At 43.0% G+C, this 21,530-nt stretch overlaps 1 protein-coding gene across 1 annotated transcript in view; it reads left to right on the top strand.

Moving 5' to 3' along the window:
• The first annotated feature begins 136 nt into the window (after window positions 1–136).
• FAM124A (family with sequence similarity 124A) overlaps window positions 137–21,530 on the top strand; it is a 41,618-nt gene continuing 20,224 nt past the window's right edge. Inside the window, exons 1-2 of the mRNA XM_010583432.1 lie at window positions 137–195; window positions 598–857. Coding sequence (XP_010581734.1) covers window positions 137–195; window positions 598–857 — 319 coding nt within the window. The remainder of the gene's footprint in view (window positions 196–597; window positions 858–21,530) is intronic.

Genomic DNA, 21,530 nt, shown 5'->3' with positions numbered 1-21,530 from the left:
CGGCCTCCGGGCCGGGGCGGGCGGCGGCCGGCGCTGCCTCTCGCAGCCGGCGGAGCGGCAAAGAGGCAGCGGGAGGGCGGGCGCCGGGCTCCCCCCCCCGCCTCCCTCAATCCCCCTCACCTCACCCGCCGCCGCCATGGAGAAGCAGCCCGGCGGCGAGGACGACTGCGTGGACTCGGGAGCCGAGACGGGCGGGTGAGTGGCGGGAAACGGGGTGTGTGTGGCGGCGGCGGCGGGGGGGTTCTTACCTTCTCCTCCCCGGGCCGAGCTGTGGCGGCGAAGCTCCCTCCTGGGCCCCGGGCGGGGGGGGGCTGCACTTGTTGCCGGCGGCAGCGGCGGGGCTGGGGCTGAGGGTCACGGCTTCGCGTCCGGGGCAGGGCTTCCCGCCGACAGCCGGGACCGCGCCCCGGGCAGCCGTCCCCTCAGGGCCGGCTCTGCCTTCCCCCTGTCACCCCGGGGCTGGGGGTCCCCTCAGATCCCCGGGGGAGACCGGGAGCGCTCCGTGCCGCCGGGAATCGGCCTGCTTGGAAAGCCCCGGGGAGTTTATCTTCTCCTCCGGCTGAGCAGGGGAAGGCTCCCCATCCTCCTCCTCCACAGGGGGAGGAAGGCCCTAAGAGGCCGTGGGCTTCGAGTTCGAGCTGCAAAGCGCCTTGTGCCGCCTCAGCGGTGGGGCCCGGGGCTGTGGGCACCTCGGTGGGGGGCTTGGTGCCGCAGCGTCCCAGTATCCCGGGATAACTGGTGCTGGGGAGAGTCTGGAAGCGTGCCCAGCTACCTGCGCTGTCCTTGTCCGGACAGCAGCAGGCAGGCTGAGCTGACCATCCTTAGAAGGGCCATCAGAGAGGCACCCCAAGAGCAGGGTAGGTTTGCAGGCACCCCAAAATTGGTTGTCCGGACACCCGTCATACCGACCTGTGAAGTGCGGGAAACTTTGCTGGTAGTTGTCCGACCTGTAAGCGTCACGTTGGAGTCAAGAACGACTGGGTTTTTTCTGGCTTCGTGACCCCGCTGCCAGAGGTGTGCTATGTTCGTTAGCTGGATGACTTCTCCTAAGATCGTGGAGCTGCAAGGATGATCCATGGGATCCCCCATTCAGCTCCCACCTTCAGCCCATCGCTGTGGGAGGGAGAGGGAAGCCCTTTCCAGCCCGTCCTACAAGCTGCTGCCGTGTCACCTTGTCAGGAATGACAGCGACCCTGTGCTCCTTCTCGGGCTCCAGAAGGACAAAAGGAGGTTGTCCGCTCCCATTAACACTGGTCTCTCCTAGGTCTTCGTTTTCCTCCCTCCTTACTTTCCCAGTTGTTTTTCTCCCAGCTCCATGCCTGGTGCATCTCCTTTGGTCTCTAGTCTGACTTGCAAAACTGGAAAGCTAATTCTTCTTTGCAAAGTGGTGTCAGGTGCACAGCACCGAAACTGAAGTAACAATATTACAAATTTTTTTAAAAAGGTGGAAATGGAATACGGTAATCTTTTTCATACATCCAGCTATTAATTCAAATCATTTTTTTAATCTCTTCTGAGGTCTGAGAAGTTAAGGACTTTTTCCATCACCTTGTATTGTGCGCCCACCTAACAGTGAAAGTTTTAAAGTATTTTATGTGACGTGAGTTTAAAGGAAAAAAATCCTTTCCAGATATTGGACAACAGGGTTTTAGTTCATCTTTGGGTAAAAGGAAGGCAAAATAATCAGTGAATTCACAACTAGTTCAAAGCTCAAAGTCACGCTGAATTTGCCGTGTTTATCTGCAATAGAAGAACCTGGGTTTCCTTGGGAGGGGCACTTGGAAGGATTTGACCCAGCTGGTGACATTAGCCTTTAGACCCCAGTGACCAGCATGGCAGCTGCTTGTGCCTGGTGTTGATGAGGTGCTAAAGCTGATGATTTTCTGAAGCATCCCTGTCCCAGGCTTGACACTGGAAAGTGTAGGTTAGCAGAAGAGTCTGAGGAATTCGAACAATGACATATGGCAATTAATAACGGCAGTGATTTGCACTGAAGTTTATTTTGAAAAGCAATGGGTCTCTGCGTTTCAATTATTATTTTTAGTTCTGTTTAGCAGCTATTTGAGTCTGATAAACATGTTGCGTATGTCTCTCTCACAATGTTTATATTTCAGCTTTCTCACCAAACCAACTGTTCACAGCACTTGCTTTTCCCTCTTACCAGAAGATCTGCTTTTCCCTTTGTCTCAGTCCCATCATAGCTATTGCTAAATTGAGCTGTTTTCCTTTTTTCTCCAATTACTCAATGGTTAAAAAAAAAATTAATTAACTATTTTGAAGTTCAGCTGTCATCCTCTGAAAGTATAAGGAGAGACAACTGTCAGAGTAATTCAGTAACAGTTTTACATCAAGTGGTCCCTTTCTGTCACTCCGGGAACAATAGTGGAGAGTGACTGTAGTAAATCCAGGCACTGCAAGCTCTTGTCATCTTGATGATCATAGGTAACGATGTGTGAGCTCTTACACGGAGCCTGTACTGCTGGAGCTGCTTATAGCAGCTACCCAATCGAATACATCAAGTACTCTGTGGGGCATATGTTCCTTAAGGTTTTAAAACTCTGTGCTACAGGCAAGAGCGGTTACAGTTTGAAGCCTTCATTTTCCTAATCTGTTGGAAAATATGTTCCTCTTACTGCCTTTGCCTTAGTAAATAGGGTTGGCAAAAAGGCTGCTGAAGAAAAATAATGTATTTTGAGTTCCGGAATCCAATAAGAATGGATTGAGCTGGTGGTGTCAAGTACCTAAATAAAGGGAGTAGAACATATAAGCCAATTAGTTTATATTGGCTATTTGTTAATGAGATTTGAAAGAGTTTGACCATCCTTGGTCTGAGAGACTTTGCCCGTACAAATTGTATCATCTTGGGAAATGTGTTTTTTGGGCTTTTTAGAATAAAAAACTTACTTTATCTGCTACTGAAATCTTTTAGCCCAGAAGTATGGGAGACAGAGAACTTTCTGTGGTAATAATTTTAGTAGTGGACTTGTACTATAAAACCTGACATTTTAGGAAGAAGAAAATGGTCTTTCTTTGGTCTTTGATTAGAAAGCAAAGAGGGAAAAACAAGAGGAAGAAAGAAATTGAAGGGAGGAGAAGTATGTATGTTTCAAGAACTGTAGACAAATTGTAAAGAAAAACACACAAAAAAAGCTAGAAAAATTAACACTAAGTTACTGAAAATGAGTTGTAGAAATGTTCATTTTCAAATTTTCTTGGCTTTACAGGCCATGGAAATGCCGTAATTTCACTATCTTTACTCTGAATAGCAAAGCGAAGGTTTTGGGGGCTAAAACACCAAAGATGAGAAACTAAGACAATTGTAGAACTTGTTAGGCATGTAATTTTGAAGCAATGAGACAGATTCCTGCTACCACTGATGTCAAGGGCAAAGCATCAGCTGAGTTCATTGTATTTGGGACTGATATCCCGAGTGACACATAGTGAAAGTGGAACACAGGTGGTTTCTCAGACCTAAAGTCTTAAATTTTTTATTCCTAAACTTTTATTTGGTCATGTTAGCTGTGTTCAGGGATTACTTCTATAGGAATGCTCTCTCCTATTTATCAAGCGTATATCCCTTAACTGACCATAAGACTTCAGCGAGATAGCTGGCATTAGTGAAGATTTCAATATATGTGACAATTCCCAGCAGAACTTCACTCGTTCCCTTAGACAGCTGTAACAGCCCATGTATTAAAGGGCTCACACTTTAATCGTTAGCTTACTAATAGTATCAAAGTTTGCCTAAACCCTTAGTTTTCTCCTTTGTTACTTTGAAGTCATTTAAAGTTTTGAGATGTTATAACTTTTAACTTAAATTATTTGAATTTGCATCTTTTCAACTTACATTTCAAATAATTTATTAAGCTTTTTAGAGGAACTGGGGAGACATTATTGAAGTACAAGGCAGGGGAGGTTCTGTATAATAAGTTTAAAACCTAAATATTGATGATGCAAACTGAATTAATTAGTAGTTAATTGCTGAGTATTTGACAAATTTTAGGAGGAAGGGAAATGATACCATTTCTTTGGTAGTAGGCAACTGCGAAGGAACAGTTCAACAATATATAGAGAAATCCATTGCAAAACAGAGAAACAAAAGATGTTTGAAGCTTAGGACACTGCACCATGCAGCAGCTATCTTTAACATACATTTAGCAAAATCCGTTATTGTTTGGTTATGGTTATTATTCAGAGGGGTTGTTCCCTCCTTTTCATTTTCTCCTGTGGTTCTGTCCCTCAAATTAATTTTGCAGAGATTATGTTCATTTTTTGACTGTGATGTACTTGTTTGTTGGTTTTCCTTGTGGCTGTCACTAGCTGCTTGTGTGATCCTAGCCAAATCAGAAATTATTTCAGCCCGTTACCTTATCTGTTAAGCAGATAAAAAAATCCTTTCTTTATTTGTTGCAGTTCTGTAAAATGTGTGAAAATACAATTGTTAATAGGAGACAAGGCAGCCTACAAAAAAAGACAGTATACCCCACTTAAGGGTAAAAGTATTAAGAATATCGTAATTCATGTGTGTCCTCAGAATGGGTCGCTTAAATTATCAAATGAAGAGTTGAATGGTTTACTGGGGTGAGAGGTTGCTTTCATGTCACATGTTTCTAGCTTAAAGGGATTCAACACTTATCACTTTGTCATCTGGATGGTAGTCCTTCAATATGACATGTCGGTCTCTTGTCACATATTTCATCCATCAATGAGAAACTCGGGAATACAAATCACTGCTGCTGAGACCTATTTTAAGGCCTATTTTTACCTTGGGGTTTCGTGTGTTTTTTCTTTTGCTGACTTTCACTTCCTGTATATCCATCATTCCAGATGTGTCAAGGTAGACAACTTGTCTCAGATTCGACATTCAAATAATATAAAAATCTCAAACACTGCTGTTGGTGATAAGCTCCTGAGTGCAGTAGTTAGAGCTGAGTGATGGGAATCCATCATCTGACTTCATCACTCTCCTAGAAATCCAGAGCAAGGCATTTTGAGGCAAGTGGCTCTGAGTTATTCCATTGCAGTCATCTTGATTACACAGGTGGAAGTACGATGAAGGTAATGGATTTGCATTGGTCTGATCTTAGCGAAGCAGATTGTAATGTGAACCGCAGGAATTTGGTGAGAAGAAACCCAAGGCAGAGCTACAAAGCTAAATCTTCTGACTTGCGCGGTGTGCTTTAACTGCTACAAAATCCTCCCGTGTGCCCCGTGGAGCACTTTCTGGGGGAGGAAAGGCAAAGAAGCTGTTAAATACAGCTCTTAGTACAAAACGGTGAAATCTGAAACAACTCTAGGTAGAAAAGGCAGGGGAATGCGAACCCAGCAGGTGCCGTTCCATCAGTCCTAGGCAAGCGAAGGACGCAGACAGCAGAAGAGCTAGGAAACTTTCCATGATTTCATTTAAGGGGGGGGGGCGGTCCTGGCAATGGAGACCTTGGGCATATCGCGGTGTAGTATTGTGTTAGAATAAACGTGCTCGTTTTACGCAGCAGACTGCCTTGTGGAGATGCTGCCTGGCTCAGAAGCGCTAGTTACAGCCGTGCCAGTGCATGGAACAGCATGGGGGGGGGGGGGGTCCCTGAGCACCAGGACAGAGCTGTCCATATTGTTGAATACTTAACATGGTTGATGGCATCAGTTTGGATGGGGCCATCTAGCTCTGTCCCGTGTGACTCTTGGGTGTGTTTTACCATGGGCCAGGGACCTGTTTTACCACGTTACCACGGCCCAGGGACCGTTCCCAGCAGACCACTTGCCAGTCTGTTTTGGAAGGCAAGAGGTTTTAATGGTACAGGTGCAGACTGTTTCATGGCAGTTGGCCTCAGTCCCAGGCAGTTCTCCTGAGTGTATTTGTTTATTACCGTAGGTGTCACTGCTGTAGCTCTGTTAATGTGATGCTGTGCCACGGCTGATCAGCGTGCCAAAGTAACCCAAGCACAGTGTGATGCTGGTGTAGCTACATTGCTTGTGTGATCCAGAGATACAGCGTAGCCGTGCTTCTTACCCAAAGAAACAGGTTTAGAGTGTTTTTATATACCATAGTCAGTAAATGCAAGTTGTGCTAGCAGCTACTTGCTGGTATTCAGTGGGCTATTTCCCTTTCTTGGGTATTTTGAGGCTCTGTATTCCTAAGCAGCGATGAGTAGGGCACCCTGATCTCAGCAGATTGCTCAGGATTTTTTGTGCTCCTGATGGTCTTAGACTCTCTGATAACGCACAGTCCTGATCCTTCAACGGCACTAATAGAAATCAAGGTCCTACATCTATCTCGAGCTTCTATGTTCCTATTTTAATGTCTCTTGACATCCTTACAGCTCCTCTTTGCTGGCGGACTGACCGTTGAGCGCAGATTCTTTGCAGCCTGATGTGTCTTTTGACTGAGCGATAAGCCCTCCTTTTCAGTGCCTTCCACTGCTTCAATACCCTTTCTGATCATTTTTTTCCTCATTATGTGCCTATAAAGGGAACAGTCCTACATTTGTTCAGTTTCTGTCCTGAATGTCTCTTTCCTTTTTATCTATAATGTAATGTCTATCAGAGGAAATAGCTTGCTGCAAGACCATGTAATTGGCCTGGAACCTCTGAGCCCCAGTATGGCCCCAGTCTGTCACCATTAAAGCCCATGAGTGCTTTACTCTTGAGTTATCCTAATGGGAAAATCCAAGGGAACTGACAGAAGCTGATACTCGTGATGTTTAAAACAAGGATGGCAAGAATGGGAAGGAACGAAGTTGCTTGATGTCCAGAGAGTCTACATGACCCAGGAGATGTTTATTTCAGTGCTTAATTTTTCTAATGCATGATCTTGTCAAAGGAAATGTTTGTTGTGTATACTCATCTAAAAAGCTTAAAAGACTTATAGAAACTTCAGAATTTAGTAACCTAAATAGCTGACTATAAGGGGGGAAAAAAAAAAAAAAGGCATTTAGTAAGCCACTTACCAGCACCTGTCAGGAATCTGAATGGTATGTGCTAATGTTTTGAAAATATTAAGGACTTTACTAACACTGTTATTTTTGTTCTTAAGGACTAGATTCAAGAAAGAGAAATTCTAAGAAAGAAAGGAGTCGGGGGAGGACAAAAGGTGATTCGTGTTGGCCCTGAGAGCACATAGAGAGACTCAAATTCATTGAATTTGCTTTTAGGCATGTCAATGAGGGTCCTACATTAGGAATGTGGTTTCTGTGGGCTTCATCTCTAGACAGCAGCTAAGGAGACACACACTTCAGACCTCTCTTTTTATTGACTATAGAGGGAGCTTAGGGAGGGTACAGTCCTTATTTCGGAATTAGAGGTTGACATAAGCCTGTGAGCTTAATTATCCTTTTTTTTAATTCTGTGTATGTCAGTTATGCAACAAACGTGAATTAAATATTAGCTTGAACCATATTAGAATTACAAAAAACCCCCAATACAATTCTAAAGCCTATTAAAATGTGTCTGTGCAATTAGTCTCCGAGCACACTGTTGTCTCCTCCTTTCTCGCTCCCCATCTTTTTATTTTTCCTCTTGTCTCATTTTTCATGTCCTGCCTGTACATAGACTGCCACTTCCTCGGTTCAGGACTCATTAATTCTCCATGTCCTGTAATGTGCCTGCAGCATTTCGGGATAATAAAATAACAGCGCAAAGTAATAGAAAGCTGCTTCTACTTGCAGTAAGCAAAAGGCAAAATGTTGTCTCGCTTCTATCTGAAATACAAGCAGTGCAGATTCATATGGAATTAGCTACCAACTGCTGAACACGGATACACTGAAGGACAGCCCCGGGCTGTTTTCAAACAGAAGGGCAGACTAAATGAATCCTTGCTTGGGATGCTTGGAGGCAGCTGGATGTATATTGCTTGCCTCTGGGCTCGTGAGGAGTGACGTGTTACACAGTTTTCACACCCTTCCAAATACACACGGTGCCAAATGATACCAACGTGACTTGCTGCTGAAAATACTGTGCAGTTTTATGGCCTGCATGGCACTACTCGGCCAGCCCCTGGGATCGCTTCCTGGACCGGCGGCGTGTCCGTGTGCGGTGCAGCAGGTATATCTGGGGCGACGGAGAGGGTCCGCTGATGACCTAGTCCTGTGGTCTCTGCCACGCGTGACAAAGATGGTCCCTTGCTCCCTGGCGTTACCAGAGTGGCTGGGGGCGTGAGATTTAGTAAAGGAGAGGGAGGGAGAAAGGGTTGCAAGCCCCCAGCAGCAACTTTCTTCCCAGCATTGCACAGACCTTTGAAAATGCTATGATAACCTCACGGTACTTGACAGTATTGGTGGATTATATTTTTTTAATGAATATTGTGAAAAATTCAGATGGTGTCATCTTTCACCAGTCCAGCAGGATTGGCAAGAATTGTTGGGGGTAGTTCCTTGTGATCTTTCTCACCTAAACCAGCAGTCTTGGCATCTGATCTGCAGAATACTGAGTGCTAAGCACGGGGCTATGAGATATGGGGATGACTAATTGTTTTGTTTCTGCTGCAGAGATATGTCCATACTAAAATCAAAAGCGGCCACTGTAGTTATGTGGGGTTGATGTGCTTTATTCCCTTTGATGCCTGAGAGCCTAGAGTATGAAGGTATCCTGAGAATATGCTTATGTGGTATCTATTTCCAGACAAATATCTTAGGAGTCAAGGCTCACATGTTTTTTTTAATTTAAAGCAATACTGCGAACTTGTTGCAAGTATTTATATAAAACAAGCATTTAGGTTTGGATCCAAGAACTGCATTAGGGCTCCCCAAGCAGTTTGCCTGTTATGGTCAGGGCACTGCAGGGCATACATGCGAGACAGATGTTAATTGTGGCAGAGAGCTCGGGTGAGTGGGGTCTGGTTTGGGGACCTGGCAAGTGGAGGAGTGGAGGCTGTGTGACTGTGAACTCCAAAACCAAGCAGTCGGAAGTCATAAGCAGGGCCTCAGAACTGGAAATGAATTTTTTTTTTAATATTCGGTGATGGCATATTTGGTTTACCTTAGTATTTCTGAATCTTTAGGACATAAATGTGCCATGTTTTAAGCAGCCCGGAATGGGGTTTTCAGGAGTTTGGGGTTGTATGCAGCTGCAAAATTAATTGCATTGTTGCTTAAAATACTTAACGGCTCTGACTTTCTCACAGGTCACTGAAGTAGAACCAACGGGTGTATGGTTTTACTGAGAGATGTCTTGAAGAGTTTTTCCTAAAGCAAAAACTTTGTCATGTAAACGTTTCTATTTTGGTACTCATTTTGTGTCTTCCCTGCCAGTTGTGACCAAACAACAAAAAAAAATCTGCTCTTTGAATAGAGTTCTCTTAAAAAAAAAAAAAAATCTGCAAAGCAGCATTTAGATGACATGAGGTGAGGAAGATGAGGAGCAGCATCAAAATCTAGTAGAGTTCTACTCCTAACCTGTGTCTGAAGCAGCCTATTTTTTCCTTGTAGAGAGCCTTCCGAGCTTTAATTTTTATGCCTAAAGTTAGGCAGCATGAATAGCCCCTAGATAAAACCCTAGTTGCTTTACTCACTCTACATAGGTGTTTTCAAAATTCATGCAAGATGCCAGTTTTTCTGAGGCCGTGTTCAAAACCTGTTCCAGTTATTATCTTAGAAAAAAAATAATGCTAAATGTGCATTAAACTATTTTAATATGCAGTGTGAGTTAGATTTGGTACGTTTTTCATTATCTCTTTTAGATTTAATATGGTCTAACTGAAATCTTTGTCTTGCAGGTCTGAGTACAGCCGTATGTCCTCTACCAGCAGTGAGTATAACTTTGAGAATTTTTTTAAAATGGATTCTCATGTTTTCTTTTTTTCGGGTTGCTAATATTTATTAACATCAACCTAGTGTTATGATGGAGTTCACTTTGACACAGTAAAGCCCCCGCTCCTTCTCTTCTTGGATCTATGTCTTGAAACAGTATAGAAAATTAAATTGATTGGATGCATATGACCAAAATATGAGCCATGTGTAAAGTCATGAATATTGGAGCTCACAACAGCGAAAGTCAAAATGAGAACAAAATCTGTAGAGGCACTGTGGCCAGTGCGAATGGGTCCTCCAGCCAAATGAGTTTGTAGTGATGAATGTCATTAGAGCTGGAGGATGCAGGAATAATTGAATGCTTATGGCAAGCTGATGCCAAAGAAGCACTTGAGAGTAAATTCTGTGAAGCGTTTCTTTGATTTCAAAGATGATAGATGCTCTGGTAAGTGTCACAGTCTTCCTAGATGTTTACAATAGCCAGTTGAATTTCAGGTTATCCAACTGATAAAAGATGAATCCTGGTGTCTGGATTATTTTCTCCTTCTTTTTCACCAGTGCAAAAAGGCCATTTTTTTTAAGGAACAATGAGCACTTTTTCAGTCCTCTGTCCACCCACTCCAACCATTTCCTTAGCTGTAGGACATACTGTATCCACAGCACTTGGAAATGCAATAATGCTTATTCACGTACAGCTACTAGTATCTCTCTCTTGTCAAAGTGCAAGGTGATGCCTGTCTCCCTGATTCACACATAGACATGAGCTTTATTTATGCCAAGCAAGCAGATCAAAAATTCACAGATGACAAATTGTGTTTTATAATCTGGATATTTAAGCGCCATGAAAATCAGAGGGGAAGAAAGCTGTCAGTTTTTTCTCTTTCACACATTCTGGCTGAAGCGTGGAGAGGGTTATTTTCCATCTCCCATGGTCTTCAGCAGAGGGCTTTTATTGATTTCAAAAAGAGCTGGATCAGACAGTGTTCGTAATGTCTGGCTCCTGAGCTGATGTGACTAGCAGGGAGCTCGCTGTCTTTCCTCCATCTGCTCAGTGTGTGTGTGTGTGCCTGAGAGAGACAATTTAGTGCAGCTTTTTCCTAAATTCTGTTGTTTAAATAGATTTCTGGATTCCCGCTGTCAGACATATTTTTTTAAATGATTGGGAGGCAAAATCCAGGCAATCAGCTTTTCTGTGATAGTAAAAGCATATTGGATGTGACTGGTTACACCAGATGTGTGCCCCACCACCCCCTCAGCTCACAATTTTGGGTGATGGCTTGGGGAATAGGCTGCCAGCTTCCTTCATTTTTTGGGCAGTGACTCATAATTATTTGCTTAGTAGAAGTGCTTATTTGGCGGATAAGTTCAGAAGGCAAGGTGTAAGTGAAGTATTTCTCATCTAAAAATTTGGTTTTGATCCCGTACCAGCTGTGCATGACTGCTGCACTTTTTACAAATAAAGGTAACATATTACATTTGTAGGTCTTTGGTTTTATTAAATGAGCTGTTTGTAAGGGTAATTTTTGGTTGTGTGGCAGCTACAGTGTGTCCTGTTAACTGTGGTCTCCTCAGTGCTTGCTGTCCATGGCTGTCCAGAATATGTGGGGATTACAGCTGTATTTCAACACCAGTAATTTGTCGGTACAAGGAGGTATTATCATTCCAGCAAAGACACAAAAGTTCAGGAGACAGGACAGTCTCCTCCTTTCTCTTTTCTGCTTCCAAGGCAAATTATATTGATACAGCTTCACAAGTAGTAGTATTTAACTTCACATTTTGTGGGGCTTGTGTGGTCAGTTTGGTCAGACAGTGCAAGAGTAACAGAAATAGCTATGTAAAAGAATTTCAATAAAATAGAAACACTTTCATGTTGGAGGCTGGCAGTCAGGAGGTGCATATTGCATTTGAAGAAAAGATTACTGGGGAAAAGATATTAGGAAAAAAAGGTGATTTGGCCATTTTATTTTCTTTGGAGGAAAGATTCAGCAAATGTTATCATTCACAGTGCAGAAAGCAGTCTAATCAATGATGCTGTTAGGCCCTAACATAATACAAAGTAAGCTGCTGTAAATTAAAAAGCAAAGAATACTCATTACCTACAGCTGCTTCATCTGAAGCTCCTGTTCTAATGAGGTGGAGTTTATCTAAACCAGAAGGATTACAGGCTAATTTGGTTTTACAGGGGTCTTATTTGGTGGTACCAATGAGGCTCTGATTTCAGTGTTTAATAAATGAATAATCTTCTGAATTTCTGGATGAACTCTGCTGGACAATGGTTTTCCACAGACATGGCAAGAAAAGGATAAGAAAGATTTAGCAGGTGAATTAACTACGGCTGCCTATATCACTTCCTACGATGACAGCAGCTTAACAAACTGCTGGACTTTGCACCAATGCAAAAGTATAGAGGAACCCTGGATCCCTCAAGTCAGAAGTAAAATCTCATCAGCTGCTATATGGCAATGGAAGGATCATTCTGTACATGCATTATTTCTAGTACTTTTTTTGCCTAAGCACATGGCAGCAGTTATCTTGGGCAACGTACTACTTCAGCAGTTCAGAGCCCTGCCTGGTGGGTTGGTTGGACCTTGGGTCTTACGCAGCATCCCAGTTCTTTTCTTCTTTGCCCTTGTGTCTCAGCTTCGGGTAACCCAAAAATGCATTTTACTGGCAGCATTCATATAACATTTGTGGGTTTCTACAGCAAGTGCTTTGGGAAGGAGTACCAAAGTTTGCAGGGCATGTTTATTTCTGCAAGAAAAGGCAGCAGTTATCTGCTGTGTGGGCTCTGGCTGTTGTCAGGGTGACTGTGTGCCACTTTGCCTTGTCTTACGGAGCAGAGTAAATAGGCCACGCAAACCTGTGTGCTGAATGTGGCATTTTGAGTTATTACAGCTTTGAAAGGTTCAGCAGTGTGATTTCAAGGAAGAGAAGTGCTAAATTAATGTTGACTTTTTTTTTTCCTGAATTCTGGTGTGTATAGCCACTTTTCCCTTTGTTCTGTAGCAGGAGGTATACTTTGTCTTATTAGGATGTTTTGCCCATTGGTGTGCTCTTCATTAATCTAGAAAACGTATTTAGCTTCTTTTTGTTCATATTTTCAATTACCTTTTCAATTACGGTTTTCAGTTATCATTAGGGAACCCTAATCATATACGAGAGGGAATCATGCTAGGCACTTTACACACACAGAAGAAACCTTTACCCAAAGTACATAATACCACAATATAAAGACCATAGGTGGCATATGGATACAGACAGAATCACAAAGAAATAATTTATTAGTGTTGGTCAGCACAATAAGCAACAGTCTCTGCACATCAACATTTTAATTACCTTCAAATTGCTTTGAGCTATGTGTTTCAGGGATGATTTTCGACCAGGGAGGAAGAGTTTTGATGGGGGCTGCTTATTTCCTCCTCTGCATAATCTTTGCATTTATGATAATGGCTCTTCAGAAAGACTCAAACCATAAGTGGACATTTTGAAGCAAGACTTTTGTGATTTGTCACATTTGAAATATTCCATACCTAGTCAGCTCTGGAGCCAATTTAACCAGGTTGTCTTAGAAATAATTGTGGAAGTGAGTTTTGTTTGTTTGTCTGTTTTTTACCCCCACATTGTTCAGCTAGGCAATCAATAGGGAGCTGCCTGGATATAAGTTTGTACCATTCCAGCTAAGTCGGTAAATGAAACATAAAAGTGGCCCTATGGGATAAGATGCAAGTTTGTGGCGGATTTTAGAGCATTTGAGATAATAAAACCCTGTAGCACACGGTGGTTTGTGTTGTGCGTCTCAATGAGGTAAAGGGCTTGTCACTCACCTGCTTTGCAGTAGGAAAGCTGGTAATTCACCTTCCCCTGCTCCCCTGTCTTTCATTTAGCAGCTGAGAAATGACTGAGTCCTTCTGGGGTGGTTTTAGGTTGTTAGTATTCTTCCATGGTAAACCTGAGAGCTGGGGTATTAAAATTTGATTTCCATGTTGCGCATACTTCCTAACCCATGGAATTTCACCCACTTTCTGGTTCTAAAAATTAAGCACAAGACAGTTTATTTTGGCAGATTTACAAATACGTGGGTTACTGAGCGTGTTTCTTTTTAATAATTTTTTTTTTTCTGTTTGGTGTTCTGTTCCTATGCTACTATAAATTCAGATCTTTGTTTTGGGATTTGTTCAGTGTTTTGTCAGTGTCATCTGCATCAGCTCCCTGGGCTGGTTTTGGACTCTGTATTTTCTACAAGTGGCAGGAATCCTCATGTGCAAAACTTGCAGTCTTTATGGAGGGCTAGTAAGGGCAAGGTTTCTCTTATTCTTGATTCCAGAGGCAGGGTGAGGTGTTAAGGCTGCGTCTTACCTCTATGTGCCGGCTGTGTGCTGGGCTGCCCTAACATCACTTTGGGTGGTAGATTTTATTTCCTGCATGGTGTTTGCTCTTTGTGCTGGATCTGGCCATGGGGAATGGGAAACTGCCAGCACTACAGTACTTGCTGTTTATGAAAAGCCCCTTGAAACCTTGTGTTTCTGTATGCACCCTGAACATACCCTAATTGACGTCCTTTTTCTTTCAGACTTATTCCCAGTCTTCTTTAGACACCTAGCAATTCTCATTAAAGACAATTAGGGTAAGTTAATGGCATGTAGCCAAGGGACAATAATCAAATAAGAAAAAAATGGTTGCCCCAAAGATAGTGCTGCCCTGAATTTGAGGTGAACCTTTGTTTTCCTGAAGCTGCCTTACCTTTCTTTCCTGATTCAGTGCTGTATTTTGTAACTGTGTTTACTTTGAAGCCAGCTGTGAGGTTAGGGCCTCATTAGAAGTAGAAATTACATATTTGTATGCACTATCATTCTGAGGACCCATCACTCTGGTGCTGATGTAGTCCGTCAGGTAGGTTGTGAGGGGTCAGTGTTAGGCCACATCTCCCATCTGTGCTAGGAGCTTGCCAAGGCACAGTTACAGGACAGTTCTCACACCACTTCCATACCGTGCTGCCTCTCTCTTTTGCTCTTTCTGTTTTGTTTCTTTCTCTTCTTTTTTTTTTTTTTTTTTTTCCTTTTTTTCCCCACCATGGCATCTGCTTCTTAATATTACCTGGCAAGAACCTTCCTCTTCCCTCTCTGAGTTATGAGATTGTTAGCGTTGTTGGAAGGAAACTTGAAGAGTAAAATGTATCCCTGAATAAAAAAGAGTCAGATCCAGCCTGAGCACTAGGTCCTTTACAGAGGAGAGTAAAGTCAGTGTCTTCAGAAGTTCTCCCATTTCTAATTCTTAAGAATTTTTGTTACCAAACACTCCAGAGACCGAGGGATCGCATCTGTCAAAACAGGCACTAATGGAGCTTTTGACGAAAAACAAAAGATGTAGCCTTCTGGATTGCAGAGATAACGGGAGCTACAGGAGCGTAAGGATCTATAGTATAGATGCCTTGTAACAATAGCATATAGAGAAATGGCTTCCTGTTACTTGTGTCATTTCAAAATCTGTCTGCCTTCACTTAACTTTTAAAGGTGATAAAAAATAACCAGGAGCAGGAAGGGGGCTGGGCTTGATCTGGGCTCTTAAAAATCTGTTACAAAGCTAAGATTCTGTAATATAGTTGCCTACTTTAAGTTAGGTTCGTTCAAACTGGTTCTGACCCAGGCACTGCTGGACTGGCTATCTTCTAAGTATATTTCTTCAAACAATGTAATTTAATAAGTGTAAGGATACAATTATAGTCTTTTACTGCAATATGAAGATATACTGTAGTATATTGTTTCTTCTTTCCGTATAGAACTGAGATGCTTTTACAATGGCTGGCAACAAGCTGTATTAAATACAATTGTAAAAACAGTTTACAGTGGGCTTGCCAGCATCATGCTGCATTTCCAGAAGGTGTTATTATAAAAGGAAGACTAATTAAAGTATGAGAAAACATGGAAGAGGAAATTGGACCCAAATCACATAGAGCTCTTAGCCTGCAGCATCTGTCAATGTTGCAAATTCAGGTGTTTTATATAGTACTGAGATCTGAAGTGTCAGCTCCTGTGGAAAATATAGTGAGCATCTCCTGCATATCTTGTCTGGCCCGTGTTATGCTGCTAGAGGTAAAGAGCAATGCTGTTTCCCACTGTGGCTGTGTGAAGAAGGAAAATGCCATTGCTACATGCCACCTAGCAGTCTTTGACTGTGCCAAACATGTTTATGTAGCTGCTTGTCATCAAATTTCACCACAGTGAAGGAGCAAAGGCTTGCGTACAGGATAGAAGAGTATAGTACTGAACCACAGAAAGTTGAGGTTGGAAGGCACCTCCGGAGATTGTCTAGTCCAAGCCCTCTGCTGAAAGCAGGGGCAGTGAGAGCGGGTTCCTCAGGGCAATGTCCCATCGTGTTTTGAATATCCCCACAGCCTCTCTGGGCAACCTCTTTCAGTGAGTGACCACCCTCACAGTGAAAAAAGTTTTTTCTTATGTTTAAACAGAATTTCCTGTAATTTGGTTTGAATCATCAGCCCAGAGCAACATCGGAAGGCCCTGTTGCTCTCCAGTCCCTAATTTTCCCTCTCAGTTGCATATTTTTTAATCAACATCTTCCTGTTTTGCGGTGATATTTGATCACACAGCACCATCCCCCCTCCCAGCCCCTCCAGCATCCCAGTCTCATCCACAAGCATCCACAGATGATGCATCCTGATTTTCAGGAGCTGCAAATGCACCCTTGCCTATGCCAGGAACAGCACAGGGTTGTCACTGCCGCCGAGCACCATTGCCTGGAAACCATGCTGGAGATGTTGATATTGAGTTAATTTTGTTATTTGCACTTTTACCTTTTGAGAAGTTGCGGTTAGGATGCTGTTCTAGTAGGGAGATAGCATGTTGAGGTTGGTCTTACTGTGTGTGGTTATTTAGAAGCATGAGGAGTAGAGAGGAAATGTGCCCTTAAAGACATGACTAAAGATGGCCAGTGGCCAGAAAGAGAAGATAAAAAAGAAATAAGGCACAGCCATGTGTAAGGACATGCACAAATGAATGTGTAACTGTGCTTGAAATCAAATCTAGATTTGATTTTTGCATGCCAAGTGTGTCGCATTTACCACAAGCATGCCCTTCCCCTTGTAGAGACTGAAGTTCCTGTTCCTATTTAGCTTGGAGTAACCCATGTATCTTTGTTCTTTATTAAAATCAGAGTTGCACTCTTTGGGATCATTTAGCACGCACCAAATGGTGTGTCCCGTGGTTAAATTACTTCCTACTGGCTTACCTTAGGATTTCAGTACTGAGGGGTGTAAGTGTACCCTGAGCAGTTACTGGACCAGAGCTATCAAAACTCTGGGTTTTTTGGTTTGTATATCGTTTTCTGACCATCTAGTCAGTTTTTTTTTCCTGTCATATAGATATGACAGATAAAAACTGGACTAGTTATTAAAAAACCAATAATAATTCATGTATGAATGGCAATCTGAATGTTTTTCTAGCTTCTTTTTTAAGCACACATAGACATAGTCAGAGCCACATAAGGAAATATTTCTTCTTTCTCGTTAACAAGCATAATTCAGAAGCATAGGAAAACTTTGATAGACACTGAGCTATTGAGTGCCACACAATTCTAGCAAAATTTACAGGAAAGATTTCAGAGAAAGTTAAATTGGATTATTAGGTGATGTGGGTTGAATTTCCCTCTGTGGAAGTGTTACTGCTGCTGTTCCAGAAAATCACAAGGAGCTAGGCACCCATTTAGTGGATCTTTTATCCTGAGCAACGTGTTGTGGGAAAGATCTTGGCATTCCAGGTTCAGCTGCTACAGTGATGGGAATGATCTGGAAATTGTTGAGATGTCTGTTGGAATTGTTAAAGCCCAAAGAGGGAAGCTAAAAAAAAAAATCTGTCCTGTGGCAACTCCTGCCTCGGAAGCACTAGTTGTAGTAGAATGGGAAAAGCCATCTGACCCACTGAGTCAAATGACAAAACACTTGTGAAGACTGAAGCTATTAAGGCAGCTTCTACTAAATGTGTGCTGTTTTGATAATGCCAACAATTAGTTTCCTCAGCTTATGGCTGCAGTACATTATCATGGTGTATTTTTTTTTTTATTTGAACTTTTAAAAATAAATAAATAAAACTTATTTATGCAAGCTCAGCGGGGAACTGGGACATTTGGTAATCGGTGTGTGACCCATTCTAGAGCAGTAGATGTCCACTGCCTGCCTCATTTTTGTTGGTACCATATACTTGTTGATTAATAGTTTTGGAAAAAAATTTTGTCTCTGTAATTTCTAAAAGGTTAATGTTTACCAGGTGACTCCTGGCTGCCATCATATGGGGTCAGGATGAAGCACAGATGACAAAGCATGCTTTGTATTACTGCTTCCCCTTTTCCATCAGCTGGTATGGGGTAGACCTTTTGAACTGCACACTGCTGTCAGCTGAAAGGATTATGAGATTCAAAATAGTTTTTCACTACTGCCAAGCCCAAATGGCTTCTTTGCTTGTCATGCTAATATTGTTGATTGTCTACAGAGACACAAACATGACAATGCTTGACCATGCCTCAGGGTTTGATCCCATATTTTCTTTAGACATGTCATGAATGTAGATGCTTTGTTGCGGCTTCTGCCTTCTCTCTGTCTGGGTTTCCCTACCACCTCTTTGTGATACCAGAAAGGTTTGTGCAAACTGATTAAAAGAAGAGGTCTGCCTGAAAATTAACATTTTTAGCCAGATCAGTTCTCTGACTGCCACCAGAAGGCACAATCCTGATTACTCCTTGTCTGAGGGCTTCTTTTTCAGTCTGTTCCGCAAGCTGTTTCAACTTGCGCCTAGACCTGACACATGGGAGGCACTGGAAACACTTAGCTGGGAATAGTAAGGGGAAGAGTGCCAGCAGTGAAGTCTTAAATTGTCTTAAGTCCATAGTAAAATCACACTCTCAGTTAACTAGAGTACATTGTGTGAGGTATGGAGCTCATTGCTGGACCAAATTTGCCAGCTGCTCAAGTGTACAGCATCTCTTGGGGTTTTTGAAGGCAACGTTCTTTCTGCCCTTTTATAAAAACCAGATTTTTGAGAATCTCAGCTTTGCATACAAGTCAGACTCTAAGAAGATACAATGCTTGCAGTCAGAGGACTTTGAACAGTATGGTGTTGGACGCGGTTTGAATGCTGACATGCATTGTACAGTGTTATGGTTTAACCCCGTGTCGTGGGAACTCAGCCCCACGCAGCCGCTCGCTCGCTGCCCCCGGTTGGGATGGGGGAGAGAATTGGAAGGGTAAAAGTGGGAAAACTCATGGGCTGAGATAAAGACAGCTGAACAGGTAAAGCAAAAGCCGCGGACGCAAGCAGAGCAAAACAAGGAATTCATTCCCCACTTCCCATGGGCAGGCAGGTGTTCAGCCATCTCCAGGAAAGCAGGGCTCCGTCACGCAGGACAGTGACTTGGGAAGACAAACGCCATCACTCCAAAAGTCCCCCTTTCCTTCTTATTCCCCCAGCTTTACATGCTGATCATGATGTCCTATGGTCTGGGATATCCCTTGGGTCAGTTGGGGTCAGCTGTCCTGGCTGTGTCCCCCCCAACTCCTTGTGCCCCCCAGCCTCCTCGCTGGTGGGGTGGGGTGGGGTGAGAAGCAGAACAGCCCTTGGCTCTGTGTAAGCACTGCTCAGCAATAATGAAAACATCCCTGTGTTACCAACACTGTTTTCAGCACAAATCCAGAACATAGCCCCATACTAGCTGCTATGGAAAAAATTAACTTTATCCCAGTCAAAACCAGAGCATACAGCTTTTGATTTACTGGTGATTGGTGATGGGAGTTTTACTGAATTACTACACATTGCAACTCTGTACAGAATCTGATAATAATACCAAAGATTGGTGTCTGAGTTCTTGCCAAGTACAATGATGCATATCTTTCTTCAAAAAAAAATTATGATTGGGAAGGACATGCATCTTTGCAAAGCTTAACTCTTCTAAAGTGGAAATCTGCAGCCATTTGGAATACTGCTCTCTCTGTGTTTCAATTTCAGGCCCTCTTCCCTTCCCTACTTCCCCTAAAAAGTGAGGTGACTTTTTGAGTCTATGTACAATATAAAATAACTATAAAACAAATTAATGTAATAGTTAAGTATTAATAATTAATGCACCTTCCCTGTATTTCTCCACTGGACTGAATTTAGCAGCGTATAGGCTGTTACATGAAGTCCTGCGTCTTATCCTGATGGCCCAGGCTTGTTTGTGCCCATAGCATCACCAAACTCAGTGGGGCAAATCCTGCGAGCAGCAGCTCACCGCTGTGCTTCAGTTCCCCACTCAGGGGTGTCCAATTACTCTTTCTTCTTGTGTGTTTTGGAAAGACACAGAATGACAATTGCTGGCTGTTTTCCACAGATCAGGAATACCTGCAGGGTATCAAAAAAAAAAAATTTCCTTACTCTTTTTCTTATGGGTATTGGGTGTCCTGTGAGAATTAATCTCTGTGTGATGAAGCCATTTGAGCCCCTAGATGGGCAAATAGAGGTAGATTGTGGCTTTTGAGTGAAGGCAGCTAAGACAGTGAAGGCAGTTTGAAGATGCCAAATCAGGTGAATCTGTTTTGTGGTGTGGACACTTGTGCAGACTGAGACACCAAGACAGCTCTCAAATTGTGGTGAACTGTGTGGGAGGGAAGATGGGAAATGACAACACTTGACATCCAAGAGAATATCCCTGAAGGTGTACAAGTACACCAGCCTTTTGGGGTTCTTGATTTTCAGCAAGTTAGTAGCTAAATCTGTGGTTGAGGACAGTACTGAAGTAAGACTTCAGTGCTCTCCAGAGGATAAGTAGATGATAAGAATTTTTATTTTAAATTGAAATTCTGATTATTTCTAACACTGCTGTTGCCAATGTAACATATGGTGTCAGCAGCATATTTTGAGGGAGGAGAACACCAGGTTGCAAGAGCACCATGCAGCAAAAGTAAAAACCTCATGGAGAAGACCACAGCATTGGCGGAAAAATCCTTATCTTGGGGGGTGTTTGCAAGGAATTGCCAAGCGGTTTGCTTGCTTGTAACCATGGTGTGAAAGCACCCACTGTGTGTTCCTGCAGTTTGTCCGCATGAAGATCCCATACAACTTCTTCTCAGAGTTGGGGGTCTTTTTTTGCTGGGTGCTTAATATACAGCAAAGTATGGCCTCTGCTTTGACATGCCTACGGGCTCCATAAAGCCTAGGTAGAACACACAGACACAGCAAGGAGAAGGCTGTAGTGTCAGGGACATGGGATTACGCATCCAGAAACACAATGTGGCGCTCCCATCCCTTTCTTTTTAGCCTGTTTTTGAAGGAAAACATCATGCGAACATGTGCCATCTTTCTTTGCAGAGACACTCACTTCCCACAGGTTTCATCGGAACAGGATGAAAGGCAGTGGGAGAAACTTTTGTCTCCATGGAGAAAAAAGGCTGGAATGTGAGTTCAAGTTAACTCTTCTCCTAACCTACAGCTGGACAGTCAGCCCACAGGCAGCGCACAGGTGCCTTTATGCCAAGTGTGAACTGCTTGTCTGCCAGGTAGTTAGGGGGTAAGTGAGAAAGCTGCAGTGCTGTGAATGAGGAGTTGAGGGAAATGGGGACTGAGAGCATATCCGTGACCTAAGGAGTCCCTGAGTCAGCCTTGCTATGGGCAGTCAGCAGCCTGACTAAAGGAGTCAGAGAAGTTGGTTTTGGAGGATGTAATGGAAGACATGACAATCACATAGTTGAAGAGCATTTCTTCCATAACACTCATCACAAAAGCACGTCTCATTTGTTGACAAAGCGGTACAGCA

Source organism: Haliaeetus leucocephalus, unplaced genomic scaffold (genome assembly GCF_000737465.1).
Source record: "Haliaeetus leucocephalus isolate CR32 unplaced genomic scaffold, Haliaeetus_leucocephalus-4.0 Scaffold897, whole genome shotgun sequence".
In the NCBI taxonomy this organism is placed as follows: domain Eukaryota; kingdom Metazoa; phylum Chordata; class Aves; order Accipitriformes; family Accipitridae; genus Haliaeetus; species Haliaeetus leucocephalus.
The sequence above is the reverse complement of the archived record's forward strand: the minus strand, read 5'-3'. Positions and strand labels throughout refer to the sequence as shown.